Here is a 19,828-nt window from a genome sequence, read left to right on the forward strand (position 1 = left end):
ATTTGACCACTTTTGTGAACACAGGTTCAAGTGTTATACAGGTATTAAAAATACCCATAAAAAATGATCCATTGAGATTCCCTAACTAGTTCTGTGTTTGTTATACATACAGGCCAAAAACATAAGAGGAACTAGTGTTTGTGGCATGCAGTAGCACTTTGACATTTGCTTTTCAGGGCACTGACAGTGCCTTAATGGAGTCATCAGCTGGCTTAATGCTTTGTTTTGCCTCACTCAGCATTAAAGGGCAAATCAACAGACAACAATGGTTCCAGAAATATCATGCAGAGAGAAAGATAAAAGTTAAGACAAAAAAAGCAAAACATTGTGTCCATGATGGAGGCTTTTAATGCTGAACCACTTAGGCTGACATAACCCATATTGTGAGTGAGCAATCAAGGCTGGAGTCCATTCATTTTCACCTCAAATGTACTGAATTGAAAGCCTCTCAATCCAAAACACTGTAATTTTTTAACAACTTCTTTAACTGAAAATGAATCAACACCAGCTGCATCTATAACATTCACCATTCAGTCCTGATTGGCATTAGTGGTATAAGCCTGGAGTCTCAGAGCACAGGCTGTTAGCTGCTGTCACAGTAGGTACATTTTTATCATATAAAAAGACACATCTAGAAAGATCTGATTCAGGTACATAGGCAAGATCTGTAATAGTAACTACACACATTATTTCATTTGTTATCTTCAGACCCATAGACAGAAAACCGCACTGGGCTTTTCAATAGTTACTTGAAGTGAATACTTGTTATTTCCAGAGTGGGGTCAGCTTTTTTGTCCACAAAATGGTCCAGTATTTATTTTTTCAGAAAACACGGAGTTTATCAACTAGAGTGTAGTGATACTGATCTTACAGCAACAATACTTCAAGGTAAACTCAGAAGTAGGAACTGTGGAAAGGTCTCTTGAAGACAATGTGAGGAAATAACTCACACTTTATTGGTCAATGATATACAGCCTGAGCCTTTTAACTGGCTACATAAGCTGCTGACTGAGCCCCATCTTGCATCATATTCTTGTAGTAAATTGTAACATCAAATTGTACCATTTTAAGACTGAACAAAGTAGAAACTCAATACAGCTTACAGAGCTTTGGAGATGTTTCTAGGTGTTACTTGTACAACATACACTTCTTTGTGTGTCTAAGTCTCTGCAATATATTATACTAAACATTTGGCAACACTGGCACAGCTAGGTAATATGTCAGTTTGACTGGTACAGTTCTTCAGTGACAGCTGATACGTGCAAATATCATGTATAATATAAAAAATATAATAAACAGTAATCCAAAAAAAAAAAAAAAAAAGAAGAAGAAGAAGAAGAAATTCATGGTGACTGCAGTGTGTAGGACCAAACCTGACCTCAAAGTTAGATGGAGTTCCGCTGGATTAGTGAGAGTCAGGTCCACTTCTGGTCCAGTCCAGCTTGTAGCAAGGCTATTTCTCAAAACCTCAAAAGCATCAGGAGTTGACCAGAGGTCTCCTTTAAGAATTGTGGACCATGTTCTTCTCAAAAGGCAGCAAAAATGTGACACAGACACACCCACACTCACACAATCTCTCAAATATTGCACATAGTATGTTGTCTGTGCACGTCTACTTCTTCTTTCACTCATGCACTTTCTCGATGTGCAATTTTCAACATGATAAAAAAGAAAATCTAAAAGCAAAACAAAATAATGGGTAGTTGTAAGTTCACAGCTGCAGCATGTGGTGTGGACGGTACTGACAGGCTCTGGGCCCAGGCAAACTGGAGATCCAAGGAGGAGAGGTGCTCGATAATGAGAGAAGTCAGCCACCATTAGTCAGTACTACACAGACAAACACCACTTCTACCTGCATTACTTAACAAAAAAGAAAAAAAAAAGTTGTACCCCTTGTCCATCATCCAACCTTTCCTGGAAATTACTGCTTTCTTCTCTTCTTCCCTCTCCACCCTTATCTCCAGCTCCTCTACAAGTTGACCAGCTCATGTGCAACAAACTGTTTGAGTCTCTCCAGGTACTGTCCGTAGAGCTCCACATCGTTGTGTCCGGCCCCCTCTACCCAGAGCGGCTCCACAGGGCGCTGACAGCGTTCATACAGTGCCAGGCCATGGGAGAAGTCAATGACCTCGTCCTCTGTACCATGGATCACCAGTACCGGTGACGTTACCTTGGAAATCTTGTCGATGCTTTAAAGTGAGAAAATAAGGAAAGAGGAAATTAGATGGAGATGTCAAAATACAGACGCTACATGAAGACAAACAGAAAAAGTGAGACCCTGGGTTAAGTTATTGTAATCAGAGAAATGATACAAAAGTAACAATAAATGTTAAAAATTTACTAAGAAAGAAATGAGCAGAGCTACTTTGCTGACTGACCACCAGAGGGCGCTATTGAGAATATTTTAAGTGCATGACTCATTAAGAATAAAAACAATTACAGCATTTGACACATCTAAATTTATAAGTTCATGTCTGGGAGCTTGTGTGTATGTGTTTTCCCAGATTCATTCATACAGTGTTTTTTATGGAATGTATGTGTACTCTTGTTAACTGAATATCCATGTAAGCAGGATGTGTGCCCTTCAGTGGATGAAAACGCACTCACTTTGGGAAGGCGTCAAAGCAGTAGGTCTTCTTGGTGTCAGGGAAGGCCACTCTCATGCCAGAGGTGAGCGGGGAGTGGAGGATGACGGCAGCACTCTCATAGCGAGATGCCAGGTCCACAGAGGGCACAGTGCCAATGCTCTGGCCATACACAATCACGCTCTCTGGTCGGATGCCATACCTGCGAGAAGGACACAGAATATCTGAATAGGATGCTTTTGCTGATCATGGACAGAATATTTATACTACTGGTAGCCAGACATATTTGGATAAATTCTGTGTGCTCTGCCAGAGGCTGGCAGGCATCCAGTTAGGCCTTTTGTTAATTATAAAAGCAGCTTGGCTGGCAGAACAGAAAAAGCAAACGCTGTATTTTGGAATCCAAGTATTTGTTTTAAAGTTGATTTCTTAAAATGCTTTTGACTGGAAAAGGGAAACTTGTTATAACCACCATTCTCCAGGTAAAGTCTGCCTTTTATCTATCACTAGTAAATATACTCAGACTGCCAATTAGTCTACCATCATTCTCTCATTTGACCCACATGCTGCTCCATAAGCAAACATGCACCTGTGTGCTGAGATTTACTCATTCTCTATTATTGGCTGAAACGTCATGCCACAGTGACTCAGTGATTATAGGCCCTCCTAAAACAAGCACACAAAAGGTGTGATACAACCAAGGTTCAGTGGCTGTCTGCTGCTTTTCTCAGCAGCTGAACAGAGACAACCACCACTAAAGTCTTGTGATTCAGAGGGGAGGAGGGGGGATAAGAGGAAAACGAGCAGAAAGAGAGCAAGTGAGACAGTGACACTGGATTGAGGGTGAGGGATAAACAGAAAGAGAGACGGGGGGAAAAAGGGAAGAGAAGACATTCCACAGCTGATTATGGGGAACGTGACCCACTCTAGCAAGCAAGCAGTCAGCTGACAACCTGAAACCTAGTCTGAGCACACTGCATCACTGTCTTTACCACTGCACTGCTGGATAGTGCATAGTAAACAGCCATGGCCAGCCTGACAAAATCTCTGCTCTACTGTATTATTAAAATTAGGAACACTAACATTACAGGCTTAACATTACAGCCTCTGCCATTGCACTCCTATAATACACAGTGATGAACAATACATGAACACCAAAGTCTGACACCAGTCTGTGCTGCTGTAATGGATTATTATAATTAGGAACTCCACACACACAAGTCTAACACAGCCACTGCAAGGGAACAATCTGCAGTAATGTAGGACTACTGCTACAAAGAGCAGTAGACTTAACTTAAGTGCAGGCACATTCACTTCAGACAGAACATAGAAATGTACACACACAGACAGTCTAATTTGTGGACAGTCCTTGGCAGGAATATAAGATCTGTTTACCGTTGGTGTGTCAGCTAACCTTAACATATACAAATAGGGGTGAAAATACAGGCATGGCATGGGAAAGTGACGGTAGACTGTTGGGTGTTGCGTCGTTAACAGAACCGTTAACTCCCAGTGTTGGCTGGTTATTACATACACAATTCATAGACTGAAAGCCTATCTCAATTATGCAATATAATGTAGCTGTTTAAGGGAGATGAATGATAGTGAAGAGAAGACCAAAATCTCAAGAGTGTTTTTGTATACAGTTAAAAAAAAAAAAAAAAGACACTCCCCTGTCCTGATGTTACCTACTGGGAACCAAGAGCTTCCAAAATAATTTGCCTCAACTGACAAATGCCACCATGCTTTTATAACCTGCCTTGTTCAGTGCAATCTTAATGACTGTCATCAAAATAAAAATCTTTGTCACTGTTAATGTAGACTCTACTTTGGTCCAGTGCGGTTTGTTGAGAAGCGTTTTCTCAGGACCCTTAAAAGCCTCAAGTGTTTCCAAGTTCTAATCATAATCATCTTAAAATAGAAAGCATAATCACTGAAAGGAGAATTTAGAATATGTTAGCAGGAAGCTCTTCAACCTAACTATGACCTATTTGCCAGATCATCAGCATTCAAGTTAGATTCCTAGTTTTATCTGATGTGTTAATGTTAGTGTTAATTTGACTAAAATTGTATGAAAAGTGATAACTGACCCTTTTTGGCACACCAAGGTTTATCTGATGTTACATTTTATCACTACATGTTGTTGTTACTGATTATCTCCTATCATTTATGCTTATCTAGTCAACGTTCTTCACCATATCAGACCACTAAAGCCTGGCCAATCCTAAGACACATAAACACCTACCACATGGATGTCACAACAATGTAAAGCTTATGCAAGATAGTAAACTGAAACTGTTTGACAGCTTAGTCATCAGGCAAAAGGATGTTTGCTGGTATATGAAGCAAGGCTGTCCCAAAACCTGACTTGGCATGTAAGTGCAAGTACTAGTGCTTTTGCTAGAGGACACAAATAAATTCAATGAAAAATCAATGGCTTGAACCCGCGACCTACTCTTACAACAAGGTCACTCTAACCACTATCCCACCCTGCCATCTTGGCACGGTTAGATGGACTGCTGTGGCTTTTCCTCACACATTCAGGAAAGGCTATGCAAAGAGGACAATTGCAGTGCAGATCTGCAGCTGCACTCTCGTCCAAACGGCACTATGACAGATTTTAACCAACCCAGCTCCACACAAGGCGCAACCCCCATGGACCAGCTATCACTAGTCTACAATTTACTCCATTGCATTTCAGCTTGAATAGACCTCAATAAGCCATAGCCAGCCATGCTCCATGGTTACACCCCTCCCCCAAACCTTCATCAATTTAGACTCCTGACACAAATCCAATCTATTATGCATCACATCCTCCCTCGGTCCCCTATTCTGTCTCTCACTCCCTCTTGGCTGCCCACCTCTTGCTCCCCGAAGACCAAAAATATTCTCATCCCATTGCAGTCAGTATGACTAATAGATATTTTAGGATATCCTGAACATATGTACAGGCATGTTTAACAGATCACAGTACCACCTGCACTACAGCAGGGGGATCCTTTACTGAAGCACTCCAACACACCTTTTAATTCATTTCCTTTCATTGAACACTTTTACACCTTTTCATATATGTCTGGAAAATAAGAAGACATTAAGATCTGAGTTTGTGGCTCAATGCTCACACACATTTCAAAATAGTCAAGAGTGAATTAAATATCATGATGGGAGTACAATAAGTATACAACCAGCAGGCACAATTTTCCTGTTCTTTGCTGACGAGTACAGTCAGGTGAGTGAACGCACTCCACCCATCTGACTAAGCAGACACAGCAGCCTTTGTCTACAGGCTTCATCAGGCCAACCGCTGCTGTTATTTCAAGTAAAGAAAAGTAAACAATCATAAACATGGTGGGTTGCCACCCTGGGTGTCTATGCTTGAAAGAATTTCTCCTCACTTGTCTGAGAAGACTGATGGTGTTTTGATTTGGATCAATCAGATGATTGACCAGGAAGTGACCAGTTTTTCCTGTTTGTTTTTATTGGCCACAGTGTGGGAAGACCTCAGTCTAAAAGCTCATTGGAAATCGGTTGCTAGGCTACCGTTCAATATTAGACTAGCAGGATTGACTGCTGGCCTGCCTCCATCTCCGAGGGAAAAGAAAATGATACAGTGCCATTCTGTAGTGGGAAACACACACACACAAAGCTAAAGAGAGGAAGTAGGCAAACAGCTTTCGTCAGCTTGGTCAATAGAATGTTCTTTCTTCTCATTTCTTCTAATGTGGTGCAAAAAATAGTAGACCTGATACATTCATCTGTTGTTAGTATGTGTAATACTTGATACTGATAATGGAGGCTGTGTGCGAGTGTGTAACCCCGCTGACTCACACAACAAGTGAATCACCCGCTCCCTGCTTAGGTGAAGGGAGTGCCTCATCCACCATGGCTAAACAAAGGAACACAGGAGGAGTGCACGTCGGCATGCCTAGCTGAGCAGTTGTGGTTAGATTGTTAGCAAAGTGACAGGTGGCTGCCCTCTGTCATATGACAGTGTAGCAGCAGCGCAGCAAGAGCAGCCTACACAAGTGTGTCAACACTCAGGAGAAGGTGAATTTGCTGACTGCTGATAAAAGGAAAAAGATGGGATGGCACAGAAAACTGAAACAAAGGCAAAAGACGTCAGGAGCTGGTGTGTTCAAAATGTCAAATAATCAGAAAAAAGGGCACTGACACAGTACAAGAGCCAGAGAGAGTGAGAGAGATATGAGAGCTGCTCTCTTCTTCAGGCTGTGCGTCTGATCTAACATGAGAGACATGCACGAGGGATGTAGGCAGCCGACTAATGTGAGGCCATGCAGAGAGGCCTTTTGATGTGATAAACACAAATCTAGTTGATTCATGTTCCGCGGGGTCAAAAGGCTGGATTGTACCCTCTTTCTTTCAATTATGAATCTGGCACAGGCCTCAAACCATCAGACACAGACAGCTGAGTCAACAAGCTAGAAAATATATCATAATATATTATACTAGGTACCTTATTTACTCTAAGCCTTGAAAATTCTACACTAAGAGGTTACAAAGTGGGAAAAGTATGCAAGGCCAAAAACATTTTCTGTTAATAAATCATTCTCAACTTTACCATGTTATTTTTTACGGCCGTGTAAGACCCTTGAAGTCCCACATTTTATTCTTGTGATTAGCTAGCAAATTGCCCTGAATGGTTGTGAAATTGTTGGTTGTCCTTCAAAACGATCATTTCATTCCCTTTGGGTAAGAAAAATAAAGTTGTAGCACTGACTCAATGCAAACCTGAAGTACTTGTTGAATTGATATGATGCCAGGGGTTTGGAGTCTTGGCAGAGTGTCACCAACCAAAAATGTTTTGTGCGTGGCAACATAAGCAGTTAGCACTGACAACTCTGGCAGTGGGACCATTGACATAATATACTCTGACTGTAGAGACAGCAGAACTTTCACAGAGGCAGTGAAACCGTGACGTGGCAAAAGAGGAAGAAGACTGTTGTCAGTGATCGAGGTATTCAAACCACAAATTTTAAATTGACACTTGTCATTTGGTTAAGACCAAAAAAAGTATGCAAAACGGACTTGGTAGGAATTAGGGAACTTAGGTAAAAGTTGGTTAAGTAAAAAGAGAGGAACATCCCGAACAGGATGCTTTTGTGCCTTATGCACCATGAAAGAGGCCATAGTCACATTATTACATAATGTTGCAGTCCTTTTTTAACCCTGTAGGAGCCTGTCAGTCCAATTCCTTAAGAGTGTCCATTTTTAGTGTTAATAAAGTCCCAAATGTATGGATTTCTTTAAAAAGGTATATTCTAAGACAAGCCTTATCCTCATCTGATACATACAAATAGGAGATCACCATGTGCCACTGTTCAGACAGATACTGTAGCGTGAGCAGAATAGGGATCCCCAAAAAAAATCATGACTAGTTGGCATTCATCCAAAAATGAATACATCTCAATGTCCTGCATCTCTTCTCTGTGGTATGCAGTATCCAATATTCACACACTTCTCCCCCTGTCACAAAGAAACTGACTTCAGTGAGAACAACAAACAAAAGCTAAAACTTTGAATCGCCTCAGTACCTCATGACATGCTCCTAAAAGTTGGCCTGCGTCATACAGATACCTGTTAGTGATTGTGTGAATCTGTTGATAGACAGCATAATTACAACTGTGTGAATGCATAATAAAGCAATGGCGAGAAAGAACATCAAGCACTTAGACATTGACACACTCGTCTTGAGGGAACTCAGTCTGACTGTGCCGCGGGACTGTTAACCATGGGACTACAAGGCACGGGACATACAGCATGCAAGCAAGTCGTGGCTTCTTGAATACCAAGTTATTTCCTTGTTCTGGTAAGTCTGAATTTGAATCTCATTTTGAAGAGGCTCCTTCCCTGATTACTCTACAAAACCATAGCCTCTGAGATTAATGCAGGGTCAATACCTGCTCTGCGCCCCCCCCCCTTTTTTTTTTTTTTTATAAAAACAGCTAATTAACATCCCCAGAGTCTTCAGTAACACCAGTAGGCAAATAGCCACCCCATCTGATCAAAGTGCAAAAGTTTATATGGCCCAGGCAAATTAGGTCGTGCCATTATGTATACAGATTATCATCTTAATGCTGTTACCAAGAACAATTTTTGCTTATTCAGACAATCAGCCACTATTTTGCTGACCAGAGTCATGTGGGATCACACTCAGGATGCACTGTGGATCATGCTGTGACTAAATTCATCAAAAGAAAAATAGTCATTAGTGAAGGGATGCTTTTTAGACATCTGCATACCATTACAGTTATAGCGTGAATTACTCCACTCAAATAATTAGATCACTGAGGTCATAGAAACGATCAGTTATTGGTAAAACATTTCTTACATCATGCATTCAGACAGTGAATAAAGAGCCAGGGCCACATGGTGTGTAAGAGACAGACAAAGAAGAGAGGTCACACCATGCAAATTTTCATCTTAACTATACAACTGGGCTTACATAAGAAGAGAACCCAACAGTTAGGGTTTGCATTAATGTCAAGAACTGCCATTACCACATCCTGCCCCACACACACACAACACCAAGCATAATTTGATAAAGAGTCTGTTCTGCTCTGTTCAGATTAAATGAAATATCAAAGCAAATTTCTGCACTGGTCACGACTATGTGTGGGAGCCGGAGATTCCTCAGTGCATCAATGAAAATAAGTAAGCTGGAGAAGAAGAGTAAAATGATAAAACAAAACAAAAACACAAGGAGCAGAACAACACAGCAGCTTTAAGTTCTACTTTGTCTTTCAAGTTGTCTGGTGTTGTGTATAGAAAGAAAACAGAAAGAGAATATGTTTCAGACTACCCAGAAGCCCTTTCTGATCCTTTTGTTTGTTTTACTTTCTATCACATTCGACATTGTAACTAAAGCTTGTAAAGCTGGTACAACTTTGTGTGGCATTGCTGGAAATGAAGCATGCTAAACTGAAACACAAGTGACAGACACGTTTCAACAGTAGCACAGGGCTGTTTTTGGTTTCCCATAAACACCCCCACACACACACACACAGTGTCTGGCCACCAGAAAAGCAGGTTCTTCCTCACAGCAGTGGCCCGTTTCCTGTATGCAGAACCTTTATGATCAAGGGTTTCCTGTTTAACTTGCCAGCTTCCTTATTTAAAGGTCCTTATTTACTGAAGACCACTCAGTATATTCTGTGAAATGGTGGATGGTGTAAAATGTGAAAGAAGTGCTGACAGGGATTCACAGCAAAAGTCAGTAGCTAAGACACAGTAACATTTTGTTGCCAGTGGCTCTATCAGTGTTATCCACCATCAGCACTTTGAAATCTCTGCAGTGCCAACACCTTCATTTACCACAGAGAGAACATACACCCACATCAGCATTGACACAGGAGGAGCACTCCACACTAAAAGTCTAGTTTTTCTCTTTATGGTTGATTTATGCTGCTTTGGCTCTTCTCTTCCAGCCTCTTTAGCTATCCTGAGTGAGCATTCCCCCTCTCCTCTCTTAGTCATTTGTTTGTCTTCCAGCAGGAAGTATACAGAAACAACCTACTGGCCTGCTGGATGAACTTTTATTTCTCCCTCATCCACATAAACAAAAACGCACAAATATGACGGATACATTATTTGCACTCTCACACACATGCAAAGACACACAAACACCGCAATAAACACCATACACTCCTCCTCCACATCCTGTTCTCTATCAGAACAGGTGTGTGACGATAGCATCCGTCTTAAATGCATGTGTAACTGCACCTAACTGTTATTTTCATTAATCTGTCAACAATTGCCTCTATACAATTGCTTGTTTTGCAATATCAATAGTCCAAACCCCAGCAATATTTAATTTACTATCATACAAAATATTTCAGAACCAACAAATTTCTGCTTGAGAAATGACTCAAACAAATGATTAATAATCAGAGTAGTTGTCAATTAATTTCCTGTTGCTCAACTAATCAATAACTCTCCTAATGGATTCAGCTCTATGTATATGTATACTGAATGTCTGTGAGAACCCAACACAGAGAGTCTCTTGGCAATCCAGCCCCAAAGATATAAAGTAAAAGGTCTACGGTGTTAAAACAGGACAAAAGGAGGAGATGACGAGAGGGTGAAGACAATGAGCAGAGGTTCTTAAACGTAGGTGGAAGGAAGTGAGGGATATGGGGTCAAACAGACAGACCGATGAACACTGCTTGCATGTAGGGAGGCTTTATCTGAGGCAAGCTGAGAATACGTATTTAGAAAATTTTGAAAACAGGATGATGGAATCAAGAAAATTTGTTTCCCCAAGAGTTAACTTGTTAATCTGTTTTTTTAAATTACATGACTTAATGCACTATAATTGAGCAGGAACTCAACAGCTAATTCCTTTAGTGCATGTACACTGTTAAAAAAAAAAAAAAAAAATCACAAGGAGTCCAGGGCTCTTTGCTTGTTTCATCGTAATTACAAAACTATGATACAGATTAATGCAGACATCATCAAGAGGCACTGAATAAGAAAGCTTTATCAGCTGAAAAAATCACAGATACGGATCAATGTTTATTTTAAAAACTGCAGTAGTAGTCAAATATCAGCTGATAAACATAAGTAAAGTGATAATCAGTCTATTCATAGCCCACAGAGCAAAAAGATGCAGCAGAGCACCCACTCACGCCTACATATGGCTGGCCAGCATAATCATAGAAACCGCGCTCCTTATTATCGCCTACAAGGACATCATGTTATCCCTACTAAACTTCTATTTGTCGTGAATCTCCACCCAGGGTTTTATCAGGTCCAATATAATCATCCCTCTACCCAGCTCCCTCTGTAGACTCCGCACATCTTCTTACTCTCACTCTTCAAACTCTTTTTGTGATGCCCTCATGCCCCTGTGATTTTCTCTATCAATCTACATCAGCCTGGTTTCTTCTGATTTTATTTTCAATCTGTTTTAATTTCACCAGTCCCTGTTTAGTTTAGCACCTTGTGAATCCTCCCCATAGCTACAGACAGTCACAGCATGAGAAAACCAGGAAAGGTGGTTGTTGTTGTTGTTCACAACATAATCTCCCACTACCAAAGCTGTCAACTAAAATGTGACGAACAGAGAGGTTCTATAAATATGGCTCTCTTGTCGCTGTTTATACAACTGACAGCTTAATTTGTGACTTGCAATATGTAGAGTAAAAATTTAAATAAGTATTCAGGGAAGAACCATTATCATCCACTGTATGGGAAGGTTTTAACTATTTTTTTGCATTATGCTACTTCCCCTTCCCCTTGAGATCTGGGTTGTGACACCACTTCCTGAATACAAGGTGAAACCATGCAATGGTTGTCAAGCCTCATCTACATCGAAATTTAGGTTTATTTTACTCCCAAGTATAGATGCTGTCACTAAACATTTTCTCAGTGCCTGGCACATAGGAGCCACACTCGTGAGGCTTATGTCTCCACTCTTATATAAATCAATTATAAGGTCTGTATGCTATTCAGTTACTCTAATATCACTGCATTCATCACTACTAATCAATAAGCTCTTGTGTACAGGTCCCCCCCCCATCTCCCCTATGTCCATCATCATCTCTCCTTACCTTGACCGGAGTGCCTGCCAGGCAGCGTCTACATCAGCATATAGGTTCTTCTCCGAGGGTTTCCCAGAACTGGCCCCGTAACCCGAGTAGTCGTACGAGAAGACGTTGCAGTTGATCCTTGAACCCAGGCCGATGTAGAAGCTGCTCATTTGGCCCAAGTCCACTGCGTTTCCATGGGAGAATAATAGCGTGTAACGGGCGCTGGGTGAGCAGCGGACAAACATGCAGGCAATGCGGTTCCCTCTTGAGGTGCGTGTCATGAAACACTCGATGGCATCCTTCTCCCGGGCCGAGTACTGCCAGTCTGCACGCTCAGAGAGGTGCAGTGTCCATCGGCTGCCACTGTCATCAGACATGAGGCTGTAGGTGGGCTCTGGGGGCAGGAAGGCCAGTTTAGAAGCGATCTTGCTTGGGCACGGTGGACAGCAGAACAGGCAGCATAGCTCGCTGAGGGATAAGTGATTCATCCTCAAAACACTGTGACAGGGAGAGTGAGACTGGTTAAAACAGAAATGAATACATTTCAGCAGTAGATTAAATGGAAAAAATGGTCTTTGAGAACTACGAATAAGAGAGAAAACAGATATAAACTCATAAAACAAGAGCATCTGTGCGGTCTCCAACGACCGAAGCACCAATTTGTCACTGCATCCCCTGCAGATTGATCACAAGGAAAACACCACAAGAGCTAATTCGTGCCATACAGCTCTTGAATGATGTTTTCTCCGGGAATATAAACACTTGTCTTTGTTAAGAGGAAGAGAAGGGGGTTTCCAGGATTGGGGGCTGAAGCCAAGCTGCTGTCTTTTTTTAATACACTATCAATTCCCCTCTCCAGAACGCATGGCTCTCTTCAGCTAGGATTATAAAAAAAAAGATATATTCCTGACCCTGATTGAGTGTTTGTTCTCTGTCTGCCTCAAGGCTCCACAACCACTCAGACGTATTGACTTAAAAGGCTTTCTTGTTTCACCATGCACCTGGACTCCCACCTAAGGCTACCTTTTAGATATTCTAGGTGCTTTTAAATTGCAGTAGCCAGCACTGGACATGTCAGCAGAGCTCCTTTTGATGACACTGAATCTGGTTGGTCAAGATAACAAAATGTCACCCCGGAATGCCTAATATGTTTCTAAAGCCATTTTCAAATTTATCTTCAGGGGTTGCTTTGTAATTTGACTCGTTTTAACTACACGTGCCTTTTTGAATCAGGAGAAATGGATCATAATGTCAGGGTATGACAATGTGTGGAGGATTTCATTTCCAATGAAAGTACTAGAAGAAAGACATTACACCCTGCTATTACAACTTTGAAATTACATCCTTGAGTGTATGTGAAAAGCAAAGCACTTTTTTTCTTCACACTTACTGACAAAACTCCTGATGCTCTGTCAAGTTTAACAGGTACACCTAACTTAAGTCCTGCCCCGTATTCTTGATGAGAATGAGGTCTGGACTTAGCTGCTCTGTGACATTACCATTGTTTGAAACCACTGCTGTGAAGGTTTGGCTTAATGTTAGGGGCTGGTGTCCTGCAGGAAAGTAAACCTCCCCCAAAAGTGCAATTTGCTAGCAGTCTGCAGCCGCTATTTTCCCCCAGGAAATACCAGCATGATGCTACTCTCTTTCATTTTAGCCTCTACATGCTGTCCAGGTTCTGCTGCAGAAAGGCATCCAATAGCATAATGCAGCCCCCAAAGCTTAAAACATAGAGACTGTGTGTTTCTACTGATGTGTAATATTTGGCTTGTGTTTTGGTCTTATATGTTTTTTTTAAGTGACCTGCTCCTGTACACCCATGACTGACAAAAAACACAGGACAGTTGTTTCCCATCTCCCATCCCATTCCTAGACCTCTGGCAACTACAGACATGCCATAGGATTCTCTGAGGCCTCAGCAGTTCAGCTGTTTTCATTCCTTAACAATTGTGTCTTTACTCTCAGGGATATTCATGGTCTCGTTAAGTTTTTTATATGTCATTCTCAAGGTTGATATTTTTAAACAACCTCTTAATAAAATTGAGTGGTCCTTTACATTCATATACAGAGATGGACAGTACAGAGAACTGGCCAACGAGCAGCTGGACCTAAAAATCACTTGTGACACCTTGATTACACACAGGTGAATTCACTTCAACTTAATTACCTGTGTGTCGTTCACAGGAACAATAGGCTTAGGGTGAATACTTTGTCATCTATGAATGCCACTTCTGCTAGATGCGGTGACATTCCCCGCAGAGGCAAAAATGCATAGTGGACGCTATCCCCCCCCCCCCCAATATTCCCCAAAATAGTCCATAATCCCCCCGCCATGCAGACAGAATGGAGCCCCGCAGCGACTTACTGTAAAATGGTGGTGGAGGCAGCAATGTGTTCAGTGAGATTACAATGATTCTCGGCTGGGTTGTGGAGGTTTAATTTCCAGAGGCTAGGCATAATTTAACGCCAAGTGTGTTGGGGCAATTAACCAGCAACAGTAAACATGCAAGTGTGCGCGTGTTTCTGATATGTGTATATGCATAAAAAAGTAAATGCAGGAATGGTCACAGCAACATTACCTGGACGGCGGCTGGACGCTTGTTTTGTTTCCTTTCTATTTTGAGGGGACAGTGTTGGCCAACGTCGCCGTAGTTAAGTGTTATATTTGCGCCAAGCCAACTAACTTATCTTCTTCTCTACACCAGGAGATTGACAAGGCTATCCTCGGCCAGATTATCCTCTGTTCCGTGCCCGGTTCGTTAGCGATGTCACTTTGAGTGTGAATATCCCTCTTGGCACCACAGCTGAGTTACTACTATTAGCTAGCCGCTTTTCGTCCTCCGGTCCAGACAGCCTCCCGAACTGTTGTTTCTTTTTCCTCCCCTCGGTTTTCTCAACATATGGTCCTGAATGATAACGAGGTCGAGTCATTCAAAACGTTCAAGTCTGTACAGCTCAACAGCGACATGGGTATATTCGATATAGGTCAAAAAATAACCAAGTTCTTGTCACACGTCCGTGGTGGTTTACCCAACAGTTCACGGTAGTACCGCTCACCTCCGAAACATCACAGCTTTAGTTGTGAATATCACTCTGCTTGTTATCTTGGCTTGTAAGGAGAGGCAGTGATCGGCAGTTTCACGGACCAATAGTAAAGAGGTCAATGCGAGAAATCCACCAATGGCACAAAGCGTTGATATTTACGGGCGTGCCCAGTTACCGCTACAGAACGGTGACATAATGTGTAGATTGACGTCTGCGAGAACCAATAGGAGATTACTATTGCAAGGCACAATCCAATCAGGATCGACCGAGGTGTTTCTAACGTCCTGGTAGATGACGTCATTGGTCTTTAACTAATTTATTAAACGTGTTTCTAAATGTAAAAAGATAGGTGGTATTTTTTTCATTTTTACTGACATAAACAGCTATTTATCTTGTATTATTTTAACCACTTTTATATAAAAAAAAGTGGATGGTTCCTGTGCCTCAATGACGTAACTTGACGTGCTCTTACTCCTTCCGGGTTAGTGCGCTCTCTGGCATGGTTGTTGGATTTGTAGACCCACACAACATGTGTAACTAAAAATTTGAAAATAAGATGAGTTCTCAGAAAGGTAATGTATCTCGGTCGCGAGGCCAGAAGCATCAAAACACCACTGCCTTCAAAAACGACAAGTACGGAGCGACTGTACAAGTGACGGTGTGTAAACATTTAAGATTTTTTTGTTGTTCAAGCAATTGGACTTTTCGACTTTTGTCAGCAGCGTTGCTAATGATACTGTATTTCCTTTGTCAAAGCCACGTTGCAACATTGTTATAATAACATTTCCATCACGTCTCTGTTATGATCTTAATTGTAGAAGGCAAAATCAAAGATCCACGATGGGCTCTGTCAACACTGTAAGGGTGTTCTTGAGTGGAAAGTCAAGTACAACAAATACAAGCCACTGACCCAGCCCCGAAAATGGTGAGTGCACCTGGACACTGTACACAAATTGAATAAAGCAAAGTATCTGTAGAGTTTCAAACACTGTTCATGACTTCACACACTGAACTGATCTGATCTCTTACAGTAAACAAGCTGGCATGTATCAGTCAGATTCACAACACCTGAGATTTGCATCTTTTCGCCATTTCATATTATTATAAAATTATCACACGGGGATTTTGACTTCTTGTCCGGATAGTTAAGAAATGTTTGAACTCCCGTCTTAACAGAGGTTTCACGTTGTCATATGCGCAGTAAAGTGTTGAGCTTTAGAAGAGTGCTTTTGTGCTAATTTTGGTGCTATTGTTGGTTCCAGTGTAAAAATTGCTGACATTATGTGCATATATGTTTTCTTCTTTCAGTGTCAAATGTTCTCAAAAGACTGTGAAGGATGCGTATCACGTCATTTGTAAGCCCTGTTCTCTTCAGCTAGAGATCTGCTGCAAGTGCGGGAAGAAAGAGGACATTGTTATTCCGTGAGTTGTCCTGTACTATTAGAGTGTGCATGCGTGTTTGTACAGATTCATACATACAAATGATCAGTGACTCTTAGGTCATTTTCTGTTCTGACCTCACATAAGTTATAAACTCTCTCTGTGGACTATTCAAACTCTAGGCCCATTTAATGTCACTAGTTTTATGTTTTTCATGCTCACTTTTCTGTCAGTCACTCATAAAGAAGCCAACTTTATTATTGTATTTTTCATCAAGCACGTACTGTATGCTCTAAATTCTACTGCAGTGCTGCCATCTTATGGACAATGGAATACATTACTACATTGACATTACCTATCGCAATGACATCATTTTTAGTTTCAATCTTTACATCTTCATTTTACACCCTGCACACAAATTGTTTCAGTTGAATATTTTGGCATCAGTTTATTCCTCAGTACCATCATATTTATTTCTTTGATTACATTATGACATTCAAAGCAAATCTTGAGAGATTTTTCCCTTGCTCTTGTAACAGCACAAGTAAACATGACAACTTTTGATGCTACCTCATTTTGATTTTATCTCACTGTTTAGGATAAACTCACATCTGGACCAGAAAGAGCCAGAGGAAGATGGTGAACAGACAAAGAAAGGACGTGGGCGAGGGAAGAAGGACATGGACAGTGATGATGATTTTGATAATGACTTTGGTGACCTTGAAGATGAAGATGATGAAGATTTTGACAGTGACTCAGGACCAAAGAAAACACAGGACAAGTCTGCCACACTCCCAGATGTGTCCCGAGTCAGTGTTAAAGACTGAAAACAGCAAGAGGGTTCTTGTTGTACCAAGTGGACTTAAAAAAAATACTTACATACCAACCAAATTTTAAAATCAATGTACAGTATGAGGTTTGTGATGTGACAAATTAACAGATGCAAATAAACTAATGTTGCCGGTTTCACGTTGTTAATGTCAGCATTGAGGTAGTTCAGTTGACAAAAGCTACCAGATGATTCGGAAAGATTTTGGATGGTTGCACTTCCTTTTTTATTCTTTGAGTTTTCTCAACACTTGGAGGCCTTTACATATCAGCAGCACTGAAAGCAGAAGTGGAGGCTTTACAAAAACATCAGGAGCTGAACACTGATTCAGTCAAACACACTCTTGCTTTACATATATACTCATTTGCCATTTTATTAGGTATAGCCAGTAAAACTTGATAAGGCATTTCAAATGGAGGCAATTCAACCTGCTTCACATAGGCAAAGATAAGTATTTGAGCAACATTGTGAAACAACAAGCAATAAAAACAATTAAGGAAGAATAAAGTGAGATTTTAAAAAACAGATGAGAAGAAATAAAATACACAAAATTGAAATACAAAAATAGACAAAGATAATAGTAGACTGGAAATAGTTACATCGCATCCAAGAAAAGTTGAATCAAGGGCAACTAGACTAAGTTGTAGATACTTGAAGATGGTTCACCTCTCATTCAAGAGTCTTCTTCAGTTCTGACTGGTGAGAAGACCCAGGTATCAGTCCCAAATGAACCCACAGACTGTCACCTCACAGCTAAAAGGTTCCAGAGGTTATTCTCTGTGGAGTTTGTCTCCTTGTGCCACAGTCCAAAGACATGTAGGTGCTGTGTTAGTGCTCCTGGCTTGTTGTAATGACAGTCATTAATGGAAGCTGTATTTCTCTATATTTTGAAGATGGGTTATAGTAATATTTTTTTTATTGTTATGTTATTTTATTCTTCTATATTTTATCTGTACATGGGAAATGGCGCACCGCAATGCAACAATTTCCCACAAGGGATTTATAAAGGATTCTGATGTTGATAATCTCCTGGAAGGGGATGATGGGACAGCATTGTAGGTGGTGAGAGCAGGAGAGCAGGAGAGATGGTTTCAGTACTTAGACGTTGATGGCTTCCTTCACCCCTCTTTCAAACCACCTCTCCTCTCTATCTAAAACATGTACATTGTTATCACTAAAGGCATGTCCCTTGTCCTTCAGGTGTAGGTAAAGCTTGATCCTACCGTGCTGAACCATGCTTTTGTTTGATGGTCAAAACTGTTTTAGAGAGGTGTTGATTCTAATATTCAGTTAAACCTACACAGGTATTACTTTCTTAACACGTTTGTTTACTGCTGAGAGATTATTCTGTAGAGAACAATATAATCTTGAACCTTTAAGGAAAGCTTTATGGAAGTAAAAAGAGATCTTTGAATGTGCACAAGTTCTCTTTTTTGTTCATTACTTTCAGCTGCCTTTTATACTTCCTCCCTTTGTCACTGTATAACCTGTAGTTACATGGGAATAGCCCCTTGCAGGCTGTAATGATCTAAAATTACTGTGTGTGGTCATTTGTCATGTGGGGTTGATAAAATTAAAAGAATGCTGCAATATTTCAAATTACAGTTCCTCATTGAGTTATTTGTAACAATAACTAGAACTGATATTGTTTTACTATTCATTCAGACACTGAAAACCTTCTGACTTTGTTATACGCAACTTTGTCATATGCTATTTGTACATTGCATAATACCCTGGTGGTCCTGATGTTATTGCCTGCAGTAATGAGCACCAAGTGTCAAAGTCAGGGTTCATCTTCATTATACTTCTCACTGTTCAATGTGTGAGTTAGGCATTGAATGCTTGGCTGGAGAAATATGTTTTTAGGAGAAATATTAACTCCATCAACAATAATCTGAATATGAACAAAGATAATAATAAAATAATTAAATAATTATATATATACTTTAAAAAGAAGGAATGTTTGGGATCAGTAAGGGAAGCTAAATTTCAGTTGTGGTTGTAAAGGCATTTTAGCTTCTATATTACTTTTTTATTACCCATTTACACTGGAAGTTGACCTGTTGTCACCATTCAGTTTCTATGGTTTGATTGATATGTTTTGCCCAGTTGTTACCTCAAGGTGTTTTTGCTTCATTATATTTTAAACTTTAACATCAGAAAATATTCTCACTGTTATTACCTGAATGTTATCTCTTTATTTTCCTCATTAATGCCATTTTACTAGAAGTAATTATGATGTTATTACGGAGATGTAACATGCTGCCAAACATGAAGTCTCAAACACCATGACAACCTGTCTCAAACACAGACAAACGGCACTGACAAAGAGGAACATGGAGGCCTAAACACGCAATATACCATTGGATACATAAATATGCTGACTGGCATGTGACTAATAGCTGCCCAGATTAATAGTCAATGCAATGTTTAAGTTATTG

The 19,828-nt window shown here is 40.6% G+C and overlaps 2 protein-coding genes across 2 annotated transcripts; one reads left to right on the forward strand and one right to left on the reverse strand.

Moving 5' to 3' along the window:
- Positions 1-325: 325 nt before the first annotated feature.
- abhd17b (abhydrolase domain containing 17B, depalmitoylase) lies at positions 326-15,248 on the reverse strand. The gene is made up of 4 exons (XM_018669610.2): positions 14,713-15,248; positions 12,155-12,631; positions 2,608-2,787; positions 326-2,189 (listed from the first exon to the last, which is right to left on the reverse strand). Exons 2-4 carry the CDS (start codon positions 12,619-12,621, stop codon positions 1,970-1,972), a joined length of 867 nt encoding a protein of 288 aa, XP_018525126.1. The 5' UTR covers positions 12,622-12,631; positions 14,713-15,248; the 3' UTR covers positions 326-1,969.
- A 387-nt stretch (positions 15,249-15,635) lies between these two features.
- lg13h9orf85 (linkage group 13 C9orf85 homolog) lies at positions 15,636-17,524 on the forward strand. The gene is made up of 4 exons (XM_018668295.2): positions 15,636-15,836; positions 15,997-16,103; positions 16,487-16,600; positions 17,157-17,524. The coding sequence occupies exons 1-4, from the start codon at positions 15,735-15,737 to the stop codon at positions 17,383-17,385; spliced, it is 552 nt and encodes a 183-aa protein (XP_018523811.1). The 5' UTR covers positions 15,636-15,734; the 3' UTR covers positions 17,386-17,524.
- Positions 17,525-19,828: the final 2,304 nt, after the last annotated feature.

The sequence above is a fragment of the Lates calcarifer genome, linkage group LG13, assembly GCF_001640805.2.
Source record: "Lates calcarifer isolate ASB-BC8 linkage group LG13, TLL_Latcal_v3, whole genome shotgun sequence".
Taxonomy (NCBI): domain Eukaryota; kingdom Metazoa; phylum Chordata; class Actinopteri; family Centropomidae; genus Lates; species Lates calcarifer.